Source organism: Trifolium pratense, linkage group LG3 (genome assembly GCF_020283565.1).
Source record: "Trifolium pratense cultivar HEN17-A07 linkage group LG3, ARS_RC_1.1, whole genome shotgun sequence".
In the NCBI taxonomy this organism is placed as follows: domain Eukaryota; kingdom Viridiplantae; phylum Streptophyta; class Magnoliopsida; order Fabales; family Fabaceae; genus Trifolium; species Trifolium pratense.
The window spans coordinates 36,892,432-36,911,467 of NC_060061.1; the positions used below are offsets into that span (position 1 = coordinate 36,892,432).

Sequence of the window (19,036 nt, forward strand, 5' to 3'; positions counted from 1 at the left end):
TGCCAGAGTTTGCTTTATATGATTTTTAATTAATATTATATGATTGTGAATGCGGTCGATAATATTATTATTATTATCATGTTCTTATTGATAGTAATTGATGCTCGGAGATCTTTTATTTTGTTTTTTTCCTTATTGTTATTAGTGTTTAGGGTTTCGTTTCGTTCTTATAGCATAGTACTTTCACTCTCTGAGTCTTATTATTAAATATTATTACTATTACTATCATTCTTATTGTTAAATTAATTAATGTTGCTATGAATCATTACGGATCGATTATTCTGCTTTTCGGTTTTTTTTTTATTTCAACCTTGTTTAATGATTTTCCTCTATTATTTGGTAGTATATGTTTTATTTTGATGCAACATAAGATTCGTTTTTAATTTTATTCTAATTTTTTAATGGTTAGTTTGACTTGATTCAGTTCTAGATTCAATTTTTTCTCGTCAACTTTATCCATTAAAAATTCATAGATTCACAAATTATATGTCAACTATACATAAATGCTGAAATTGCTGGATTGAAATTTTTTTTACATCAACATCACTGTGATTGAGGTTTAAACTCTAACGATGATTTTAAAATCTAACGATAGTTGTCATTCTGTCTATCTAAGAAATATTCATTAACAAACAAATTGTTACTCTTACTTTTGATTTTTAAGTAATGTAAATGCTATTTTGAGTATGTGGTACACTGAGATGCATAACACCATTTTTTGGCGTCTTTTATGTCTATATAAGCATGTGTTAATTGAATATTTATAGTTTAAGATTAAATTATTGGCCGTCATAAAAAAGAAAAAAGATTAAATTATTGGTCATTTAATTTAAAATACTAGTAATAATTTACGATTATTTCTTTGGCTTTTCTAAAGCAAAAGAATGGATAGAGATACCTTTTGGCATTGTTGTCAAATTAGTGGGGAAGAGAGGTGGGGGTTGTCTTTTCAACAGGTGTCACAAGTCACAAGTAAAGACATGTTTTGTGGTCCTTTACATGTCACTAACGCATGTTTTTTTTTTTTTTGCTAGAATGTCACTAACGCATGTGATTCGCGACACATACTAGGAAAACATTATCTGCGTGTCTACTTTTTTTGCTACACAAAGCCAAAACACAAATCGTTTCTTATTCTCGAAGCTTTTTATTTTAGGTTTTTTTATTTCCTTTATGTAAATATCCCGTTTAGTACAATAAAAAGAAAGTGGAAGGAAAAATAATTACGCAAACCAATATATGAATTTAGACTAACTTTCGTCTAAATTTATGCATTGGTTTGCGTAATTTTCTTTCCTTCCATTTTCTTTCCATTATACCAAACGGAGGGTCCGTTTATTTGGAAGGAAAGAAAGTGGGAGGAAAAAAAAATTACGAAAATCGATGAAAGAACTTTGTATCCTAAAGCTGGTTAAGTTTAGTTGTTTATAAATCAATTTTACTTACAATGTTGTTTTCTATGAAATGTAATTGAGAATTTGAGATTAGGAAATATAACACTTGACTCATTCCAAGTTACTGGTGGTTATTATATTATGTATTTATTTTCTGAAATAGAATGCTATTGAGTTCACTTATACTTTGATGCACCTTGATTTAAATATAAATGAAAATGGTCTGATTTTGTTTGTGACTGCCCAGAAAACATGAGACTTGAGAAAAGAAGCAAATGGATAACTTGCATCCAACCAATTCTTATGCCGATTTCATGGTTTTGTTTTTTAGGCCATAATTTTTGTTTTTCCTGTTTCTCTTTTATTTTCGTTCCACACTGTACCAGAAAAGGGAAGTCCAGAGAACACCGTATTTTGCACAGCATTAACATCCGGAGAAGAAATCTTAGAAACATACTCAAGAGGATCAAGTCATATATCTGCATTTTGAATTTCCAGATGTAACACATAACCATTCTGCATTATTTTTTGAGAATAAGTTTGTTAATGATCATTGAATCAAAACGAGACATATTTGCAAGTACCAAAATCATATTTAAGCCTAAATTTTATTGATAACAACATTTCGATGCACAAAACTTCGAAGCTTTTTTGTGTTATGTGTCAAAATGAAGGACTGAAATGATAGGAATTTGATATTACATGGACAAATTGTAAGGATTTAATTTTTTAAGGACGAAAATCCAAAATCACTCACAATACAGGAATGAAAATCACATTTTTCCCTTAAAAATATCACTCTTACTCATATTTTTTTAGAAATTTGTGAAATAGTCAAATAAATCATTTGTTTTAGACTTGAGAAAGACTTGCCTCCATATTTTTTTGGTTTATAATGGAACTGTGGATCGAACTCACAACCTCTAACATATTTGCCACCATATTATATTTGCATATGATGTACTCTGTTCTGTCGATTATTTGAATTTGTCTTTCTTTTGATGTAACGGACTAATAATAATGCAATCAATAGGTATAAAGAAGTCTTACACACTTTCTACCAAAAAAAAAAAAAAAAGTCTTACACACTGCTAGCTGTGTTGTTAGTCAATGGTTTTTCTGGAAGGTTGATTTTTCAAACTTGGATGCTGGTTGTATGATAGAAAAGTTTTGACATATATCCATTCATTTATGTGGTGAAAAATAAAATTCCTGTTAATACTCGTTTAACAAATATCCACACGAATATATCATTCATTTTCAACTTCTTAATTCACTCAACTTCATCTTTGATATATATGTTGTTTTGTTTCCTCTAAGTCGTTCTTTGGAAGATCTATCTACAGCTTCAGTTTGTTTCTTTGTTTGTTCCACACAATATATTCAAGTAATTTTCCTCTCTACATATTAGTAAACCCATTTTACTCATATAGAGCTTCCTCTTTTCTGTTTTTAGTGGTTGGTACTCAAATTTCATATTTGACATTTTATATACTGCCTCTAAATCTTTAATTCTCTAATTTTTATAGTCTCTCTCTCTCTCTCTCTCTCTCTCTCTCTCTCTCTCTCTCTTTCTTTTACAGATATCAGTTTGTGTTTTTCTAACAAAGATCTCAGTTTGTTTGTTCTCATACTTTCAGGTAATCTCTTCTCTTCCTTTGTTAACAAAAGTTAATCTTTCAAATTATACTATTTGTATCAACCCAAAATTTATATCTTCTACTTCAAATTTATGATAACGATGAACACAAAAAGTTAATTGTAGGTAAAATAAATAGAATAGAGTTATGAAGAAACATAAAAGTCACATGATTTACAATTTTAGATATATAGGATTAGGTACAATGATATTCTTTTTTTTTTTTTTGACAAGTAGCCTAGTGGCTAGAAAATCCATCTTAAAGGTGAATAAGTGGAGTGTCCGGGGTTCGAACCCCGGCTCCTGCATATATAGTGCGATATTCCTACCAACTCAGCTAAGCTCACGGGGACGGAACACTGATATTCATTAGATGTTACTATTAAAGTTTATAATTCTTGTTGTTTCATTTAATGTTACTTGACAGAAAGAACACATTTCCATCTTGCAGAGACGCTTTAAGACTTGTGGCTTTAGATTCAATATCATGGCAGCAGAGTTGGTTGCTGGGGCATTTTTTTCTACTTGCTTTCAAGTGATTTTTGAAAAGTTGGGAGAATTGTGCTTCAGAGATTACTTAGGTGGTAATAAACTTGACGAGCTGAAGAAAAAACTTGATATTAAACTCAACACTATCAACCATGTCTTGGAAGAAGCAGAGATAAAGCAGTATGAAAGCACACATGTGAAGAACTGGGTTGATGAACTTAAACATGTTGTTTATGAGGCAGACCAAATTTTGGATGAGATTCATACTGATGCAATGCTGAATAAGATGAAAGCTGAATCTGAACCTGTTGTTACCACTAATGTATTGGGCTTCTTTTCATCTACAATGACAAATCCATATGAATATAGGATCAATGAACTACTGGAGAAACTTGAATTACTTGCAGATCAAACGAAAATGTTGGGATTGGAAGATGCACGTCTTTGTGGTAGTAAAGATGGCCTAGTCAGTTGGAAACCATCAAAAAGACCGTCAACTACAGCTCTTGTGGATGAGTCAAGGATATATGGTAGAGATGTTCATGAGGAAGAGCTTATCAAATTTTTACTTGAAGGCGGCGATGACAGTGGCAACCAAGTTCCAATAATCAGCATAGTTGGTTTAGGAGGGATGGGGAAAACCACCCTTGCTAAGCTTGTGTACAATGACAACAAGATAAAGGAGCATTTTGATCTTAAAGCATGGGTCTATGTTTCAGAATCTTTTAATGATGTTGGAGTCACCAAAGCAATTCTCGAATCATTTGAGTTTTCAGCAAATGGTGAAAACTTGAATCTACTTCAACATCAACTGCAACACAAACTAACAGGCAAAAAATACTTGCTTGTTTTAGACGATATTTGGAACGGGAATGCTGCATGTTGGGAGGACTTACTACGTCCATTTAATCATGGATCTTCTGGAAGTAGGATTATTGTGACAACACGTGAAAAAGAGGTAGCAAATGTCCTGAATTCAAAGTTATTTGATTTACCACAATTGGACAAAAGTGATTGTTGGAGTTTATTTGAGACACACGCATTTCAAGGCAGGAATAAGTGCGAATATCCAGAACTTGAATTAATTGGAAAGAAAATAGTGAACAAGTGTGGAGGGTTGCCTTTAGCTGTAAAAACATTGGGCCAACTCTTGCGAAGAAAATTCTCTGAATATGAATGGAGGAAGATGTTAGCGACTGATATGGGGCGATTATCAGATAAGAACAACAAAGTTAATGCAGTGTTGAGATTGAGTTACCACAGTCTCCCTTCCATTCAAAAGCGTTGTTTTGCTTATTGTTCTATATTTCCCAAAGGTTGGTGGTTTGACAAAGGTGAATTAATCAATTTTTGGATGGCAGAAGGTTTGTTGGACTGTGGAGAAGCAGACAAAAGTGAAGAAGAGTTGGGCAGTGAAATTTTCAACGATCTTGAGTCAATTTCATTTTTGCAACAATCACTTCGTCGTACAAAAGGTTTTACACATGCGCACTACTTTGTCATGCATGATCTTGTCATTGATTTAGCAAAATCAGTGTCAGGAGAATTTTGTAAGGAATTAGAGGGTGATAGGGTGGAAGGTAGCCTTGAAAGGACACGTCACATTTGGTGCTCTCTTCAATTAAATTGTGGTGATAAATTACTAGAGCCAATATGTGAAGTTAAGGGACTACGCAGTCTGATACTAAATGGCAACAGGACTATGTTGATAAGCAGCAAAGTGCAACATGATCTGTTTTCAAGTCTAACATGTTTGCGGATGTTATCATTTGCCTATTGTCATCTCTCAGAGCTAGTTGATGAGATAGGCAATTTAAAACTTTTGCGCTATCTAGACCTTTCTGACACGAAGATTACAAGCCTACCTGATACAATCTTTACGTTGTATAATTTGCAAACCCTCTTGTTGCAAGGGTGTGAGTTGACAGAGCTCCCTTCAAATTTTTCCAAGCTCATTAATTTACGTCATCTTGAACTCCCTTATTTAATGAAGATGCCAACGAATATGGGAAAGCTAAACAATTTTCAAACATTGACTTATTTTATTGTGGAGAAAATTGTTCTTAAAGGCTGGGGTAATGTCAATGATCATGTAGATGCTGCTGCAAAATCCAATTTGAAAGATAAGAAGTACTTAGAAGAATCATATATGATGTTTGATGGTAGAAGAGAAGAGATGGTTGATTCAATAGTTGAATTTGAAAGATATGTGTCTGCGTTGGAGGCTCTTCAACCAAATAGCAACTTCAAGAGGCTCACTGTTGAATACTACAAAGAGAATCATAAATCTTGTCCAAATTGGCTAGGGAGTTGTCCTTTACCCAACATAGTATTTCTTAAACTACAGAGCTGTGGACTAAGTTTTCATTTGCCGCCACTTGGTCAGCTTCCTTGGCTAAAAGATCTTTACATTTCTGGTTGTGATGGAATAAAGATCATTGGCGAAGAGTTTGTTTATGACAATAATAATAATAATTCAACAAGTCTTTCGTTCAGGTCTCTTGAAGTTTTGAGATTTGAGCAGATGGGCAATTGGGAGGAATGGTTATGTCTTGAAGGGTTTCCTTTACTTAAAGAGCTTTATATAAGTGAATGTCCCAAACTGAAAAGGGTTTCGCCTCAACACCATCCTTCTTTACAAATATTGGAGATAAGGGACTGCAACAAGTTGGAGGAATTTTTATGTCTTGAAGGATCTCCTTTGCTTAAACAGATTTCTATAAGTGAATGTGGCAAATTGAAAAGGGCTCCCTTGCCTCAACACCTTCCTTCTTTACAAGAGTTGAAGATTAGATTTTGTGAAATGCTGGAGGTATCAATTCCCAAGGGTGATAGTATCATAGAGTTAGATCTACAGAAATGTGATCGGATTTTGGTAAATGATCAATTGCCGACCAGCTTGAAAAGGCTTGTCCTTTGGGAAAATCAGTACACCGAGTTTGTCGTGGAGCAAAATTTAGGGAACAATACCATTCTTGAAGAGTTGAGGTTTAATTTTAAAGGCTTTGTAAACTGTCCCTCTTTGGATTTGCGTTGCCATAATTCTCTTCGTGGACTTGTAATAAAAGGCTGGTGCTCCTCCTCTCTTCTCTTTGAACTACATTTATTCACCAATCTTCAGTATCTATGGTTGTACGATTCCCCGCAGCTGGAATCACTTCCAAGGGGAGGTTTGCCTTCCAACTTGAGCGAACTTGTAATAAGCAATTGCCCTAAACTTATTGCTTCCAGAGAGGAGTGGGGTTTGTTCAAACTCAATTCTTTGAAAACATTGAGATTCAGTGATGAGTTTGAAAACGTGGAGTCCTTCCCAGAGGAGAATCTGCTGCCACCAACTCTTGAGTGTCTTCATATAAGAAATGGTTCAAAGCTAAGAATAATAAACTACAAGAGTTTTCTCCACCTCAATTCTCTCTACCAGCTATTTATTTGGAACTGCCCTAGTCTTGAGAGCTTGCCAAAGGAGGGTCTACCCAGCTCCCTTTATTTCTTGTGGATTAAAAATTGTCCATTAATAAAGGACAAGTACCAAAATGAGTATGGTCACATCCCTCATGTGACCATAGAATGATGAAATTGAGCTGCATAACTGAGATGTTGCCGCCGCAGGCAAGTACAACACATATGTTTATTTTTTGGCCATAATAAGACCGTGAATAGTAGCACGCGTTGATATGTGATCCTCATCACAAGTTTTGCAGCCAGAAAATACTAACAATAATTAGTATGCATATATTTTTTACAGCATGCTATTATATCTAATATGTTTGTCTGTGATTTTGTTTTTGTGTCTGCCCAGAAAACATGAGACTTGAGAAAAGAAGCAGCTGGATAACTTGCATTCAACCAATTCTTATGCCGATTTCATGGATAAAATAGGAGCAGCTCAAGATGAGAAGAGGGAGAATTTTGTGTCCAGGGAACACGTATTTTGCACAGCATTAACATCCGGAGAAGAAATCCTAGAAACATACTCAAGAGGATCAAGTTACATATCTGCATTTTTTGAGCTTCCAGATGTAACACATAACCATTCTGCATCATTTTTTGAGAACAAGTTTGTTAATGATCATTGAATCAAGGAATGTGTTAATTAGAGTGAATTACTTTTTCTGAGTTTGTGAAAAGATTTATCTATCTGCAGTCACTGTGCCAACATGAGTATATAATAAGTTCATATATAAATCATTGCAATTTGATTATTCAGATCAGAATTTCATCTCATGAATATATGAAGAATTGATTTACAGTTCTCTCATTTCTAGTAGATAAATTTCATCCAGGATAGTTTCCGATGTTTGTGATTTGTCCTAATTGACATGATAATTGTAGGATTCCATAACACAAGCAGGCTTCCTGTGATTTGTCTTAATTTGGCTGTTGGTAAAAACATAATTAGTTTTTGGTGTAAACAATAATTAAGTGATAATTTCTCAATTCTTTCTTGTGATGCAAGTGGAAATACTAATAATAATGGGGTCAATAAACTATATTGTATATGACAGATGCAATTACTTGGTCATGGGGTCCTTGATAAACTATACTCCAATAATTTGCTCAAAACTCTTTGTGGTCCATTACTTTGAGCTTTCTTGGAACTTGGAAGGTTGATTTTTTAAACTGATGCTCAGTTGTTTGATAGAAAAGATTGGACATAAACTCATAGATTTACTGTTGTCACTCTATCAGCTAAATTAAGAGTTAAAAAGATAAGAGATACTTTTAAAAAGATAATTGTGAAGAAAAAAAGATAACCGTATAAAAACGAAAAGATAACTTTAAGCTTGTACGAATTAAAACGAATTTTAACATTGTCTAAACTAGATAAATGAATTCCCTCCTCAAAGTAATTAAAACAATAATAACTTAACCAAAATTGAAGAAGAAAAATCTCAGTAACCAATAAAAATCATTATATAGATTAAGCAAAAAATAACAGAAAAACACCGCAAGATTTCCTAGATTACTAGTTAATAACAATATTACAAGAACCTTAATAAATCTGAATAGATCAAACAAGAATTCATATTAAAGAGATAATAATATGAAGAAAAAAAAAAATTTAAAACCATGGAAGCACTGCCTCTGTCCTGGCTATATATCTCAGGGAAACTCATCCCAAAATATAACTAAAGATCATCCATGAAACAGTAAAAAACATAGCAACAATTGGTGAGAGACTAGTAGCTGAAGATTCATTTTGATGAGTAGTAGGGGTTGTAGTAGTGGTAGTGGAGGGTGTGGTGGGGGTTGCAGTTGCGGCCGGGGTGCCGTCGGAAGGTGAAGGTTTCCCTGGTGTTGCAGAAGGGGCAGCAGAAGCAGCAGAAGCAGCAGAAGAGGCCTTAACCTTAACAGCAAGTTTCATGCCACCTATGCAATGTCCAGGAACAGCACATATGAAGTAATGTTTGCCTGCTTTCTTGAGAGGAATGGTTGTGGCACCAGTGCTGTCTGTACTAATTGAATTTCCAGTTGTGCATGATTTGTAGTCACTTTCTTTCACTTCATCCACTGTGTGCCCAGCTCCATAGTTGAAAACTGTCATATTAATGTTACAAACATTAGCTATGTAAATAGTGAGAAATGAGAATCACCTCAACAGCTGTTCTATCCTGATTTTGATATTGCGGAGAATCGCGGCCATTGCAGCCGCGTTGCGATTTCGACGATATAAAAAACTGATATGCTTGCAGATCTTTATTTAAAGGGTCGTGCTAAACAGTGCCCCGGGCGGGCGGGGCACTTGATAAGCTTACTTAAAAAGGAAATTAAAGGATAAAGTTAATGCTAGAAAGATAACTTTTTGTGCTTGTTTAAATGAACAGTGTATGGTTTAAATGCAATTATAATTGCAGTTGGCACAACATCAAACTATGAAATTGATAAATTTCAACCTATTTATTTTTCAGGCATTGATTATAATTTCATATTTTCTTCACATTATGGAGAAAATGCAATGCAAGTATTGAGTTATAATAATTGAAATAAAAAAGTTTCTAGTTCCTACTTTTGTTACTTACCAAGGGTATCACCAACTGCAAAGGTTTTGTCACTAGCCCATGTGGTATAATCAACTGCAATTGCCCAACCTGTAGTATCTCCAACAGTGTGGACAGTTGCAAGAGTTGGAAGTGCCATGTTGATTGCTACTAAAAAGAAGCACAAAACCATAGCAATATTAGAGAATGCCATTTGATGAGGTAGTGAGTGAAGGGAAAGAAGAAAAACAGAACAAACAAACTATAGAGGAAGGACTAATTAAGGTGGTTGTGATGTTGGAATAATGGGTTTGTTTGCTTTATATTGTTGCAAGCAAGAAGGGGATGGATGGGAGTTGTTAGAGATAGGACCATGTTTGTCAATTTTTTGCATGAGGATGACTTAAGTTATACTTCTTACCTAATACAACATGGCCATAAGCTTTTTGTGTTGTTGCTAACTTTCATTATGAGATACTATGTATGTAAATTGTGGTTGAGTGAGAGGAAATGAATTATTGTGTTTTGCAATTATAATTTTATTGACAAAACCTTCCAATAGGAATTGACATATAATAGTCCACGATTATATTGTAATGTTATTAAGTTTCTTTTATGTACGAGTACGACCTACATGCATGTTCCGTAGGGAAGTTTATGTGTTGATGTGTCGAGGCCTCGAAGGAACATTTATGTTTTGTTGGATGAGGGTCCCTCAACAATGTGCAAAGTTACGTAAGAATGATCCATCGTTTGAAAATGAATTCTTGCTTAGAATATACTCATTAGCAACGTAACAACTCCTAACTATATATATATATATTTCCATGCTTAACAAAAGGTATAATTGAATATATATATATATATATAATAATCCATAGTTATATAGTTTCAAACATCAACATGTTAATGAAAGAAATCATCATTGCGTAGTCCTTTGTTATCATTATTAAGGAATCAATACCATACATTTTATTGAACATGTATATATAATAAAGTTTATACTCTCTTAAAACTTTACAGATGATTTGAAACATTTTCTTAAAATTAAATAAAAAAATAGCAGAAAGATTGTGGTTACAAACAAAATATGGGTTGGGGAAGAATGTGATGTGACATCTAAAATCTTGATCCTAACTGCTTACCATACACAATAACTATTTCGTGGGTTCTCATTAAGGATGCCTCTAGGCGATGAAATCATCATGACTTTGTCTTGGGCATTAATTTGAGCTTTTAGTAAAGTATCATTAGAGCTCAATTAAACCATTAAATTTGAGAACACATTAGATGTAGGAATAGGTTACAAGTTAGGTTTTGCAAGATCCAAGTTTAATCTGTCAAAAAAAATTTAATCTTCAAGTCTGACTTGTAGTATACTATAGACTTACTATATTTTTTAAGCATGAGTTTGACTTTTGATTGATATGACTTATTAGAATTACTATTTGTCCTTTTAGTAAAGTATCATTAGAGCAAGCAATACCTAGAATGTAAAATCAGCATGGTATTAATATTAATAAGGTCAAGGAAAGTAATATTCACATTTATGTGATAAAAATATTGTAAAGAAAAAATATTCATGTATTTTACACATTATATTTTAGGGTAAATTCTAATGTGGACCAGTCATGAATAATATTATAACGAATACGAATTTTATAAAATCCACCGTTGGATTGAAAGTTTATATCATATAGATCATCCATAGAAAAATTTAGAAAAATTTAAAATCATTTGATATGTTATCGAGACACATCAAGATTAACGGTTTATTAAATAACGTAAATCTTGATGGGTCTCAATAATATATCAAATGATTTTCAAAAAATTTTAAAAAATTTATGAATGACCTATACGATATAAATTTTCAATCAAATAATGAATTTCATAAAATTCATATTCGGTATATCACTTGTCCACACACAAGTGGTCCACCGTAGCATTGGCCTTTATTTTAGGTGAAGATGTGGGTTCATCTTCCTTCATTGTGATATGTTGTTGCTAAGACCCATTTGCCACCTAAAAAGTTTTGAATTGACCAGAAAACCCTTGTAATTTAACAAGAAAAGAAAAAGTAGTAGGGAAAGAAAAAGCTCATGATTTCCAAAATGTTTTAGCATATTGAATCATTAGAATACCCTTTTTGGAGCAGCTAGACTGATCACAGAACTTTGGCTATTAGACTAAATTATATCTTATTATGACATCCAAGGTCAAGTTAGGGGACCTGACTCCTGCGTTAGTTAGCTAACATGCTTTATATAGGACTTAAAAGTAAATGTAAGGTCTACTGATAATGCATAAAGAAAAAGTTATTGTTTGTGATCGATCACTTGGGTGGTTGTGACACAGTTTTTTGCGGTAGCAAATTTCATCCATTTATTTGAGATTAGATGGTTCAGATCACAAACACATTTTCACACAATAAGATAATCTCTACCGTCAATTTGAAATCGGACGGTCTAAATCTGTTAAAGTAGGATCCTGTAACAATGTGAAATCTAATTTTCACAGACTTGGGGGCTTGGGGCTATATGAACAAGCAATCACTTAAATAATGCATTCCGGATAAGTTATCAGATAGGCTGCAGTCACATTTCATTATGAAGTAACCAATGAAGATGCAAACATCATTAATAATGTTGATACATTTCTTGCTTTCTTATGATACAGTATCAGGCTAACCATTTCAAATTATGCAAGGAATATATATTGATTTTATGGAGATGTCATCAATTCATTAACAAAGAATATTCGTTTTTGAATCACAGAAATGCTTGTGCTTACAACTATCCATTTCTTTTATCCGTTCAATCGCAAGTTCACAATGGTGCAAACTACCTGTAAAAAACACATAATTTAAACCAATTAAACTTTGAATTATTGATAAGAATAGATTAAACAATCAAAACATACTAAGCAAGGACATACAGCATCTATAATATTGATATGCGGCAAGAAAATAATGATATCAATCAGCTTTGTTAACTTCTGCCTCCTCATTGACGCTCGACTCAAAAGATGTATTTTCAGATCCTGCACTCTCCTCTACCGGTTGAACAAATCGCCTACCAGGTGCAACCCTAATTGGCCTTCCCATTAAAGTCTGTAGAAAATCAATTTTGCCAATGTCACAATATCAATTAAATATGTTTTTTTTCTGAACTCCAGGAACTTGCAAAGTAAATTTGTGAGAATGATGTTACACATACAAATGAACCTGAATTCAAAAAAATAAATTGGTGTGAGAAACCATGAGTTACCTTTCCTTGAAACTCGGAAAGAGCTTCAGTAGCTTCTTTCTTGGACTTGAAGGCCACAAATCCATAACCAGCTGGCCTTCTAGGATTCTCGCGAAATACAACATCTGCAGAAACAACTTTACTAGTTCCCGAATCAAAAAACTCTCTGAGATCTTTAGCCCTTGTTTCATAGGACAAATTTGCAACAAACAATTTAAATGTTATCGGATTTCGTCCCACTGGTGGCGGTGTTTTCTCCTTTTTAGGCCGAGCATATTTGACATTTATTACACGGCCCTCAAACTCCTACACAACATTAAAAGAACAAACAAATAAACATATCAAATCAAGGTCCCTTCCTAAAGACGCCAAGTAAATTCAACAAGAGAAGACACATAAAAATCAAAATGACACGAGGTTGACAGTCTGTGTTATCCTATCCCCTAACGGGAGTGAATATTTCAGTGATGAGCTTGACACGCAAAATTATATGAAAAATAATCTACAATGTAGTAAATCACTGATCGCAGAAAATGGATTTATTCAAATTCCACTATACCACAGTGCTATAGCGCCGCTATAGCCACTACTTGACAACAATTTGTACTAAATATTGTATGACAGTCACGGAATAACAACGATTTGTTCAAATTCAGCTAATGCTGTTTTAGCTGCTATTTGACAACACCGACAATCTATTAACTGTTCTATAATTTTATCTCATTTCAAATTAAGATATATCAAATCGAAATACAAGACCGGAGTTTCTTCACTTGTGGGATTGAGGATTGAAAATTTTACTATGAGACAGGTGGCCCTCAAAACCGCTTCAAGCAAAGTGGTCAAACATGAGAAAACATGTTCTGACAATCATCATGCTTTTATATCATTTGCGTTTGACACTTTTGGCTTCCTAGCACAAGAGGTTGTGGAACTTCTAAAAAGGGTTTAGCAAGTCATGCACAACAACAATATTGTGTTTCCTAAGTCTCTAAATGTAGTTTCAAAGTGGATTCATTTTGCATCCAGAAAGGGTTAGCAGCACAGTTTGTTGCCCGTTTATCATTAATTCATGTCTAATTATATTGAATATACATAAAAAAAATTGAATACAAGACAAATGAAAAAAAGGTTAAAAATGGGCTTACATACATACGATTGAAGACTATTGAAAGCAGCAAGAGCATCTTCAGGGGAACCCATTTCCACAAAAGCTAAACCCCTGTTTCTGTACTTATTATACATAGAAAGCTTAAACCCATAAACAAAAACAAAACTTGTCAGACAAATAGAAACCTCAAATAAATAAAACAAAACAATGAAGAAGAAGAAAATAAACAACCTCAACATCAACAACTTTTCCGTATTTTCCAAACAAAGTACGAACATCTTCAGCAGTACTTGTCCATGGAAAATTCTGAGCAAGCAACCTAGTAGGAGACACTTCTTCTTCTTGTTCTTGTTCTTGTTTTTGTTCTTTTTCTGTGTCTTGTTGTTGTTGTTCTTCGGTGGTTACTTGAATTTGTTGTTCTGAAGTAGAGGTGAATCTGAGAGTAGAATTAGAGTGTTGTTTTGTTCTGATAAGGGTTGTTGTTGAGGTATGAGAAATGGATAGACGAAGATGAGAGTGAAAGGAAGAAGAAGAAAAGAAGGGATTTGTAGAAGAATGTTTCTTGTTGTTGTTTTCAAAGTCGAAGTGTTGTTTTGTGGATAATTGAGTTGAACATGGAATAGTACGTAGTAGCGCCATTGCTGCTTACTCTGTTCTCAATCAATTCTTGTGAGGATGATGAATCAATGGATAAGGGATGATGAACATAAAACGACATCGTTGGGTTCAAATGACAAATAAGTCCATTTTATAATTTCTCTTAAAAAAAATTGACCAGATTTAAAAATTAATTTGTAAAAATAAAATAAAATAAATTATAAATTATCCAGTATTATTCGTATTTAATTAATTTATATACACTAAACATCAATTATAATCGTCCCATCATAAAAAATAGGAGTATCTTTTAGAGTATTGTTTTGTATAGTAAAATAAATATATAAAGAAAGAATAAAGTAAATTTTCCTAAAGAGAAATGAGTCAATTATTTTAATACTTCTTAGTTCTTACTCTTTTCCTTCTTTTCAAGCTTTGCTCTTACCAGATAAAATCTTTCTTATGGCTAGACAACTTAAACACAACGCTCTGATCTCCGACCTCCAAGGACCCAAAGCTTGACTGAAATCAATATTATAACAAAACTTGAATATATTATAACAAAATTGGAAAGGTTTATGCCAACCCTTCAATTTTTTTTTGAGAGGTACACAAAAGTGAAAGTTTTGTATTGAAAACTGTAATATTTTCAACTTTTAAGACTATTATTTTTATATTGAGTTTTTTATCATGTGTTCTTAGGGCACATATTAGCATTTTCCTTAAGAAAACAATGTAAAATAAGTAGCGGTGTTTTGTTTAAAATAACAATGCTATTATAAATATAAAATTAGTCTATTAAAAGGGAAAAGAAAGTTCTTATCGAGAAAATATTGAAAAGGACAAAAAAAAATTGTTCACGTGCAAGTGCCATCATTGAGCCGTAAATGCTTCTTGTTCAAGTTAAACAAAAAATAACTTCAATGAAATAGACATGTTATTTGTAGGACAGAGTTGCTCCCATTCCATAAAAGCTTGATCAATGTAGATTCTTAGGAGCAACAGATATGTAAACTAGGATTAATAAACTCAAATGTTAATCGGAAACACTGTGCTACTATTAGAACATTAGTCTCACATTATTATTTCTGTATTCTACAGTCTGAGGAGTTACATGGTAAGGGTGATAATGGTTGTCTTGCTGAATCTATATCGTCAAAATCAATCTTCCTCTCCAGTGCGCTACTTGTTCTGGGACTAGACGTTCTCTTGTTTGACTGCAAAAGTCGAATAAAATGAGATATAGAAGCAGTCACAAAATATACATATAATAACTATTAGGCAACTTTGATAGGTATATACTACATCATCAACAGCAGGAAAATGAATTGCAACTTGCAATGCAACCCTGGAATTAGCATATTCTGCATGAGTACATCACATTTTTACTTTTAGTTTAAAAATCTAACTCGCCTTTGCAGATGGGCTGGTGGTATGTTTCTCGCCCGAATTGGGGTGGTTCCTTTCCTTCTGCTCCACTGGGCTACTTGTTTTGGGACTAGACTTTCTCTTGTTTGACTGCAAAATTCAAATAAAATTAGATATATGGTAACACTCACAAAAGATACATATGACATAACCATTACGCAGCTTTAGACGGGTATATATGATCAGCGATGATATGAAATAAATTTGAACTTTTTAATACAAAACATTTTTCTTTTCAAGTTACACATTGTACATGAGTACATGCATATTTCTTTTGAAGTTAGAAATCTAACTTGCCTTAGAAGACAGGCGACTAGTATGTTTCTCGCCCGAACTGGAATGGTTCTTTTCCTTGCATTTCTTCGATAGCCTTCTGTTCTCCATGTCTAATGTGCTGTTTTCATCAAACAGCAATTTAACCTAGGCATACCATGGTAAGTTAGATAAGGGATCAACAATCAAACCAACCAAAGAAATGAAATTTTCAAAAATTAGAGGATCAATCAAAACTATACCTCCTCCTCAGCCTTGTGAAGGTTAATTCTAAGATGCTCCTTATCTTTCTGAAGTAACTTGATTTTGGCAACTAGAGATAAAACTCTCCGAATTGATGGCTCTAAGCTACAAATTCATAATTAAAAATTAGGCTTGTCAATGTGAATTTACAAAAACTGAAATTGAAATATTAAATACAAATAGAAGGCGACTCTAATGGTTATAAAAGCTATATTATGACAATGAGAATAGTCCCTAAAGATTAATGGCAAGAAGAAGAAAACAGGTGAATGAGGTTGCAGGCTTACCAGTTCCACATACTTAGCAGCCTTTTACATGACTCATTTTCAGTATTTGCTTCCAAAAATGCATATGTAGAATCATCATCTTTGCTAGTAAGTGATGCCAAAAGAGAGTCAAGTAAGTTCTTTTCCCCAACTGCGCCTGTAGTAGAAGAATCAACCTTCACAGGAAAAACAAATATTTCGGGTCAATTGACAACCAAAAAGAACTATAATTTGCAAAAGATGTTACCATGTCATAAGTAAAGGTAAAGAAATACTGAAACTTTTTTTTTAACAAAGAAATACTGAAACTGTGACAAAGGACATTACCCATTAATATTACATATATCAGCAGTAGAACTTCATTAACTTTACAAAGCACATCAAATTGTTAATTTAACAGCTCACAAAAGTCAATCCATACTTCTTGAATTAGTAAAAACATCCAATGAGTAATCACACAATTTCGCGTGTTACCATTCGAAACCAAAATAGATTATAATCACAGGGATGGAACACCTTTGCCTTTAATACATTGCTTCAATTGATTTGATTTATTGAAGGAAAAAAGTATCAGCCACTCTAACCTATGGCAAGTGAACTAAGTTCCAAAATACTCCTTTCTATCATCATTTTTGAAGAAAATGGGAGGTGTCTCTCTTACATTTTTCTAGTTTATATTCACATAAGATAATGAAATTTCAACCAATCCACACATCAAACAACTTCATTCTCTTAATTACTAAAACATTAAATAAGTGAGTCCTTACAGTTACATTGAAACCCCTTCATACCAAAACATTGAAACCCCTTCATACCCCATTAACAATCACTGCAATATCTTCAACAACATAATGCACTAATTAACTCAGATCATTAGAGTTTATTTGGGAGGTGGATTTTTCCATTGGTTTCTTTTTCAACTCTACAGTTTAGGGATTTACCATCCCTTCTAAACATATTTTGATAGCTTGGACTCCTTTCAAACAAAAATGATGGATTACACTTGTTTCTCCCTCCATTTCCTCAATTCCCTTCCCTCCACTCCAAACTCCTAAGCTATCTATACCGACACTTCAAATTGAAGATGTAACAGATGTTCGACACATTAAACCAATGATTTATAGTTTTTTTCTTTCTTTTTCAAGTTATTAATTCTTTGTGCGAGTGTGTGTACATGTCTTTTCATAGAATTGAGAGTTTGGTCTAACTCAACCCTACAAAACCGGCTTGTAAGGTGAGGATTGCCTCTACTTATAAACCCATGTAGAGACCATCTCACATCTGTGTGGGACTTCTTAACATATGGCCTAAAGATATATTTATAAGTCGAGCTGGTTTTGTAGGGATGAGTTAGGTTTAACCCAATTCTAAGAGAAATATTCAAACAAAATTCAAGATAAAAAGGAAAAAATTTTGTTACCATCAAATCATTTTGATGCTTGTGTTTCTTCAATTCATCCACCAACAAGAGCAAATTCTGTTCCAATTCAACAACCCGTGATTGTGCCTCTCGTTCTCGTCCATCAGCTTCATTCCCAAATTCCATCAACGCTTCCCTATCATGTTCATACAACGCAATTTGCTTTTCCAAATTTTGCCCTTGATCCAACAATTGTTGACACGCGGAAGCAAGTTTCTGATTCTCCGAATCGAATTTCTTCAAAGCTCGTGCATTCATATCCGCTTCAGACTAATCCAAAAAAACAACAAAAATAATCAGAAACTTTCAATTATCACAAAATGAATAATCATCAAATAAAAAAAAGTGATAGAATAAAAACCTTGTGGCGTTGAAGGAGTTGATCTTTCTGATTCAATTCGAGGAGTAACGAAAGATTCTGTTCGCGAAGGTATCTTTGTGATTCATCGGATTCACGAAGCTTGTGTTGTTTGAAAGTGTAATCGTCGTTGTCGCGAGGAGGATCTTCCATTGTTGTGGATGCTGAATTTCAAATTCAGTGTTTCGATTTGGGATTCTAGGGTTTTTTGGAAGTGAAGTGGAAAATGAAAGAGTTGAATTGGGAATTTGGTATCAGTTCGAGTTGGAAGCGATGTGAGTTACTTTTTGTACGAAAAATGAATCGTGTGTTGTTTTTGGCTTTTTGCCTCCTTCATTCAAATTTAATGGTGTAGCCGTTGGAACGAATTTAAAGTTGCGAATTTGGTGTAATAAAGATGTGTTGGGGGTGTTAATAAACATTTTTTTCTTTACAAGTGCTGAATTTGTTCAAGTTTTCTAAGGCCCAAACCAAATCACAAAACCGTTATTCATATGTGGCTCTCAAACTTCATATAAGTACAATAAAATAATATTTACTAAGGACACCACCATCTAGTCTCGAAGCCCCAAGCCCCCAACAATTTTCATAAATC

At 33.5% G+C, this 19,036-nt stretch overlaps 4 protein-coding genes across 6 annotated transcripts; 1 reads left to right on the plus strand and 3 right to left on the minus strand.

Annotated features, from left to right (window-relative positions):
- Window positions 1–2,520: 2,520 nt before the first annotated feature.
- Window positions 2,521–7,131, plus strand: LOC123913887 (putative disease resistance protein At3g14460). Of its 3 annotated transcripts, none has more exons than XM_045964786.1 (3): window positions 2,521–2,781; window positions 2,978–3,034; window positions 3,485–7,131. In XM_045964786.1, the coding sequence occupies exon 3, from the start codon at window positions 3,521–3,523 to the stop codon at window positions 7,091–7,093; it is 3,573 nt and encodes a 1,190-aa protein (XP_045820742.1). In that variant the 5' UTR covers window positions 2,521–2,781; window positions 2,978–3,034; window positions 3,485–3,520; the 3' UTR covers window positions 7,094–7,131. The 3 variants fall into 3 exon arrangements, with proteins under 3 accessions (XP_045820742.1, XP_045820743.1, XP_045820744.1); XM_045964788.1 differs by having other exon boundaries at window positions 2,590–2,867; window positions 2,981–3,034; XM_045964787.1 differs by lacking the exon at window positions 2,978–3,034.
- A 1,283-nt stretch (window positions 7,132–8,414) lies between these two features.
- LOC123913888 (blue copper protein-like) lies at window positions 8,415–10,047 on the minus strand. The gene is made up of 2 exons (XM_045964789.1): window positions 9,543–10,047; window positions 8,415–9,060 (listed from the first exon to the last, which is right to left on the minus strand). The coding sequence occupies exons 1-2, from the start codon at window positions 9,712–9,714 to the stop codon at window positions 8,636–8,638; spliced, it is 597 nt and encodes a 198-aa protein (XP_045820745.1). The 5' UTR covers window positions 9,715–10,047; the 3' UTR covers window positions 8,415–8,635.
- A 2,029-nt stretch (window positions 10,048–12,076) lies between these two features.
- Window positions 12,077–14,573, minus strand: LOC123916765 (28 kDa ribonucleoprotein, chloroplastic). The gene is made up of 5 exons (XM_045968295.1): window positions 14,088–14,573; window positions 13,898–13,996; window positions 12,767–13,051; window positions 12,435–12,609; window positions 12,077–12,344 (listed from the first exon to the last, which is right to left on the minus strand). The coding sequence occupies exons 1-4, from the start codon at window positions 14,493–14,495 to the stop codon at window positions 12,475–12,477; spliced, it is 927 nt and encodes a 308-aa protein (XP_045824251.1). The 5' UTR covers window positions 14,496–14,573; the 3' UTR covers window positions 12,077–12,344; window positions 12,435–12,474.
- Window positions 14,574–15,275: 702 nt separating this feature from the next.
- LOC123916325 lies at window positions 15,276–18,762 on the minus strand. Its single transcript, XM_045967761.1, has 7 exons — window positions 18,445–18,762; window positions 18,084–18,353; window positions 16,685–16,839; window positions 16,397–16,502; window positions 16,179–16,301; window positions 15,867–15,971; window positions 15,276–15,670 (listed from the first exon to the last, which is right to left on the minus strand). Exons 1-7 carry the CDS (start codon window positions 18,592–18,594, stop codon window positions 15,536–15,538), a joined length of 1,044 nt encoding a protein of 347 aa, XP_045823717.1. The 5' UTR covers window positions 18,595–18,762; the 3' UTR covers window positions 15,276–15,535.
- Window positions 18,763–19,036: the final 274 nt, after the last annotated feature.

Coding starts and splice junctions, on each gene's coding strand:
- LOC123913887 (XM_045964786.1), top strand. CDS start 3,521: ATGGCAGCAGAGTTGGTTGCTGGGGCATTTTTTTCTACTTGCTTTCAA.
- LOC123913888 (XM_045964789.1), bottom strand. CDS start 9,714: ATGGCATTCTCTAATATTGCTATGGTTTTGTGCTTCTTTTTAGTAGCA. Junction 9,061..9,542: donor TGCAGTTGGTGATACCCTTG/GTAAGTAACAAA, acceptor TTAATATGACAG/TTTTCAACTATGGAGCTGGG.
- LOC123916765 (XM_045968295.1), bottom strand. CDS start 14,495: ATGGCGCTACTACGTACTATTCCATGTTCAACTCAATTATCCACAAAA. Junction 13,052..13,897: donor TCAATAGTCTTCAATCGTAT/GTATGTAAGCCC, acceptor AATGTTGTGTAG/GAGTTTGAGGGCCGTGTAAT. Junction 12,610..12,766: donor TTTCCGAGTTTCAAGGAAAG/GTAACTCATGGT, acceptor GATTTTCTACAG/ACTTTAATGGGAAGGCCAAT.
- LOC123916325 (XM_045967761.1), bottom strand. CDS start 18,594: ATGGAAGATCCTCCTCGCGACAACGACGATTACACTTTCAAACAACAC. Junction 16,840..18,083: donor AGCATCAAAATGATTTGATG/GTAACAAAATTT, acceptor TTTCCTGTGAAG/GTTGATTCTTCTACTACAGG. Junction 15,972..16,178: donor CTAGTCGCCTGTCTTCTAAG/GCAAGTTAGATT, acceptor TGAATTTTGCAG/TCAAACAAGAGAAAGTCTAG.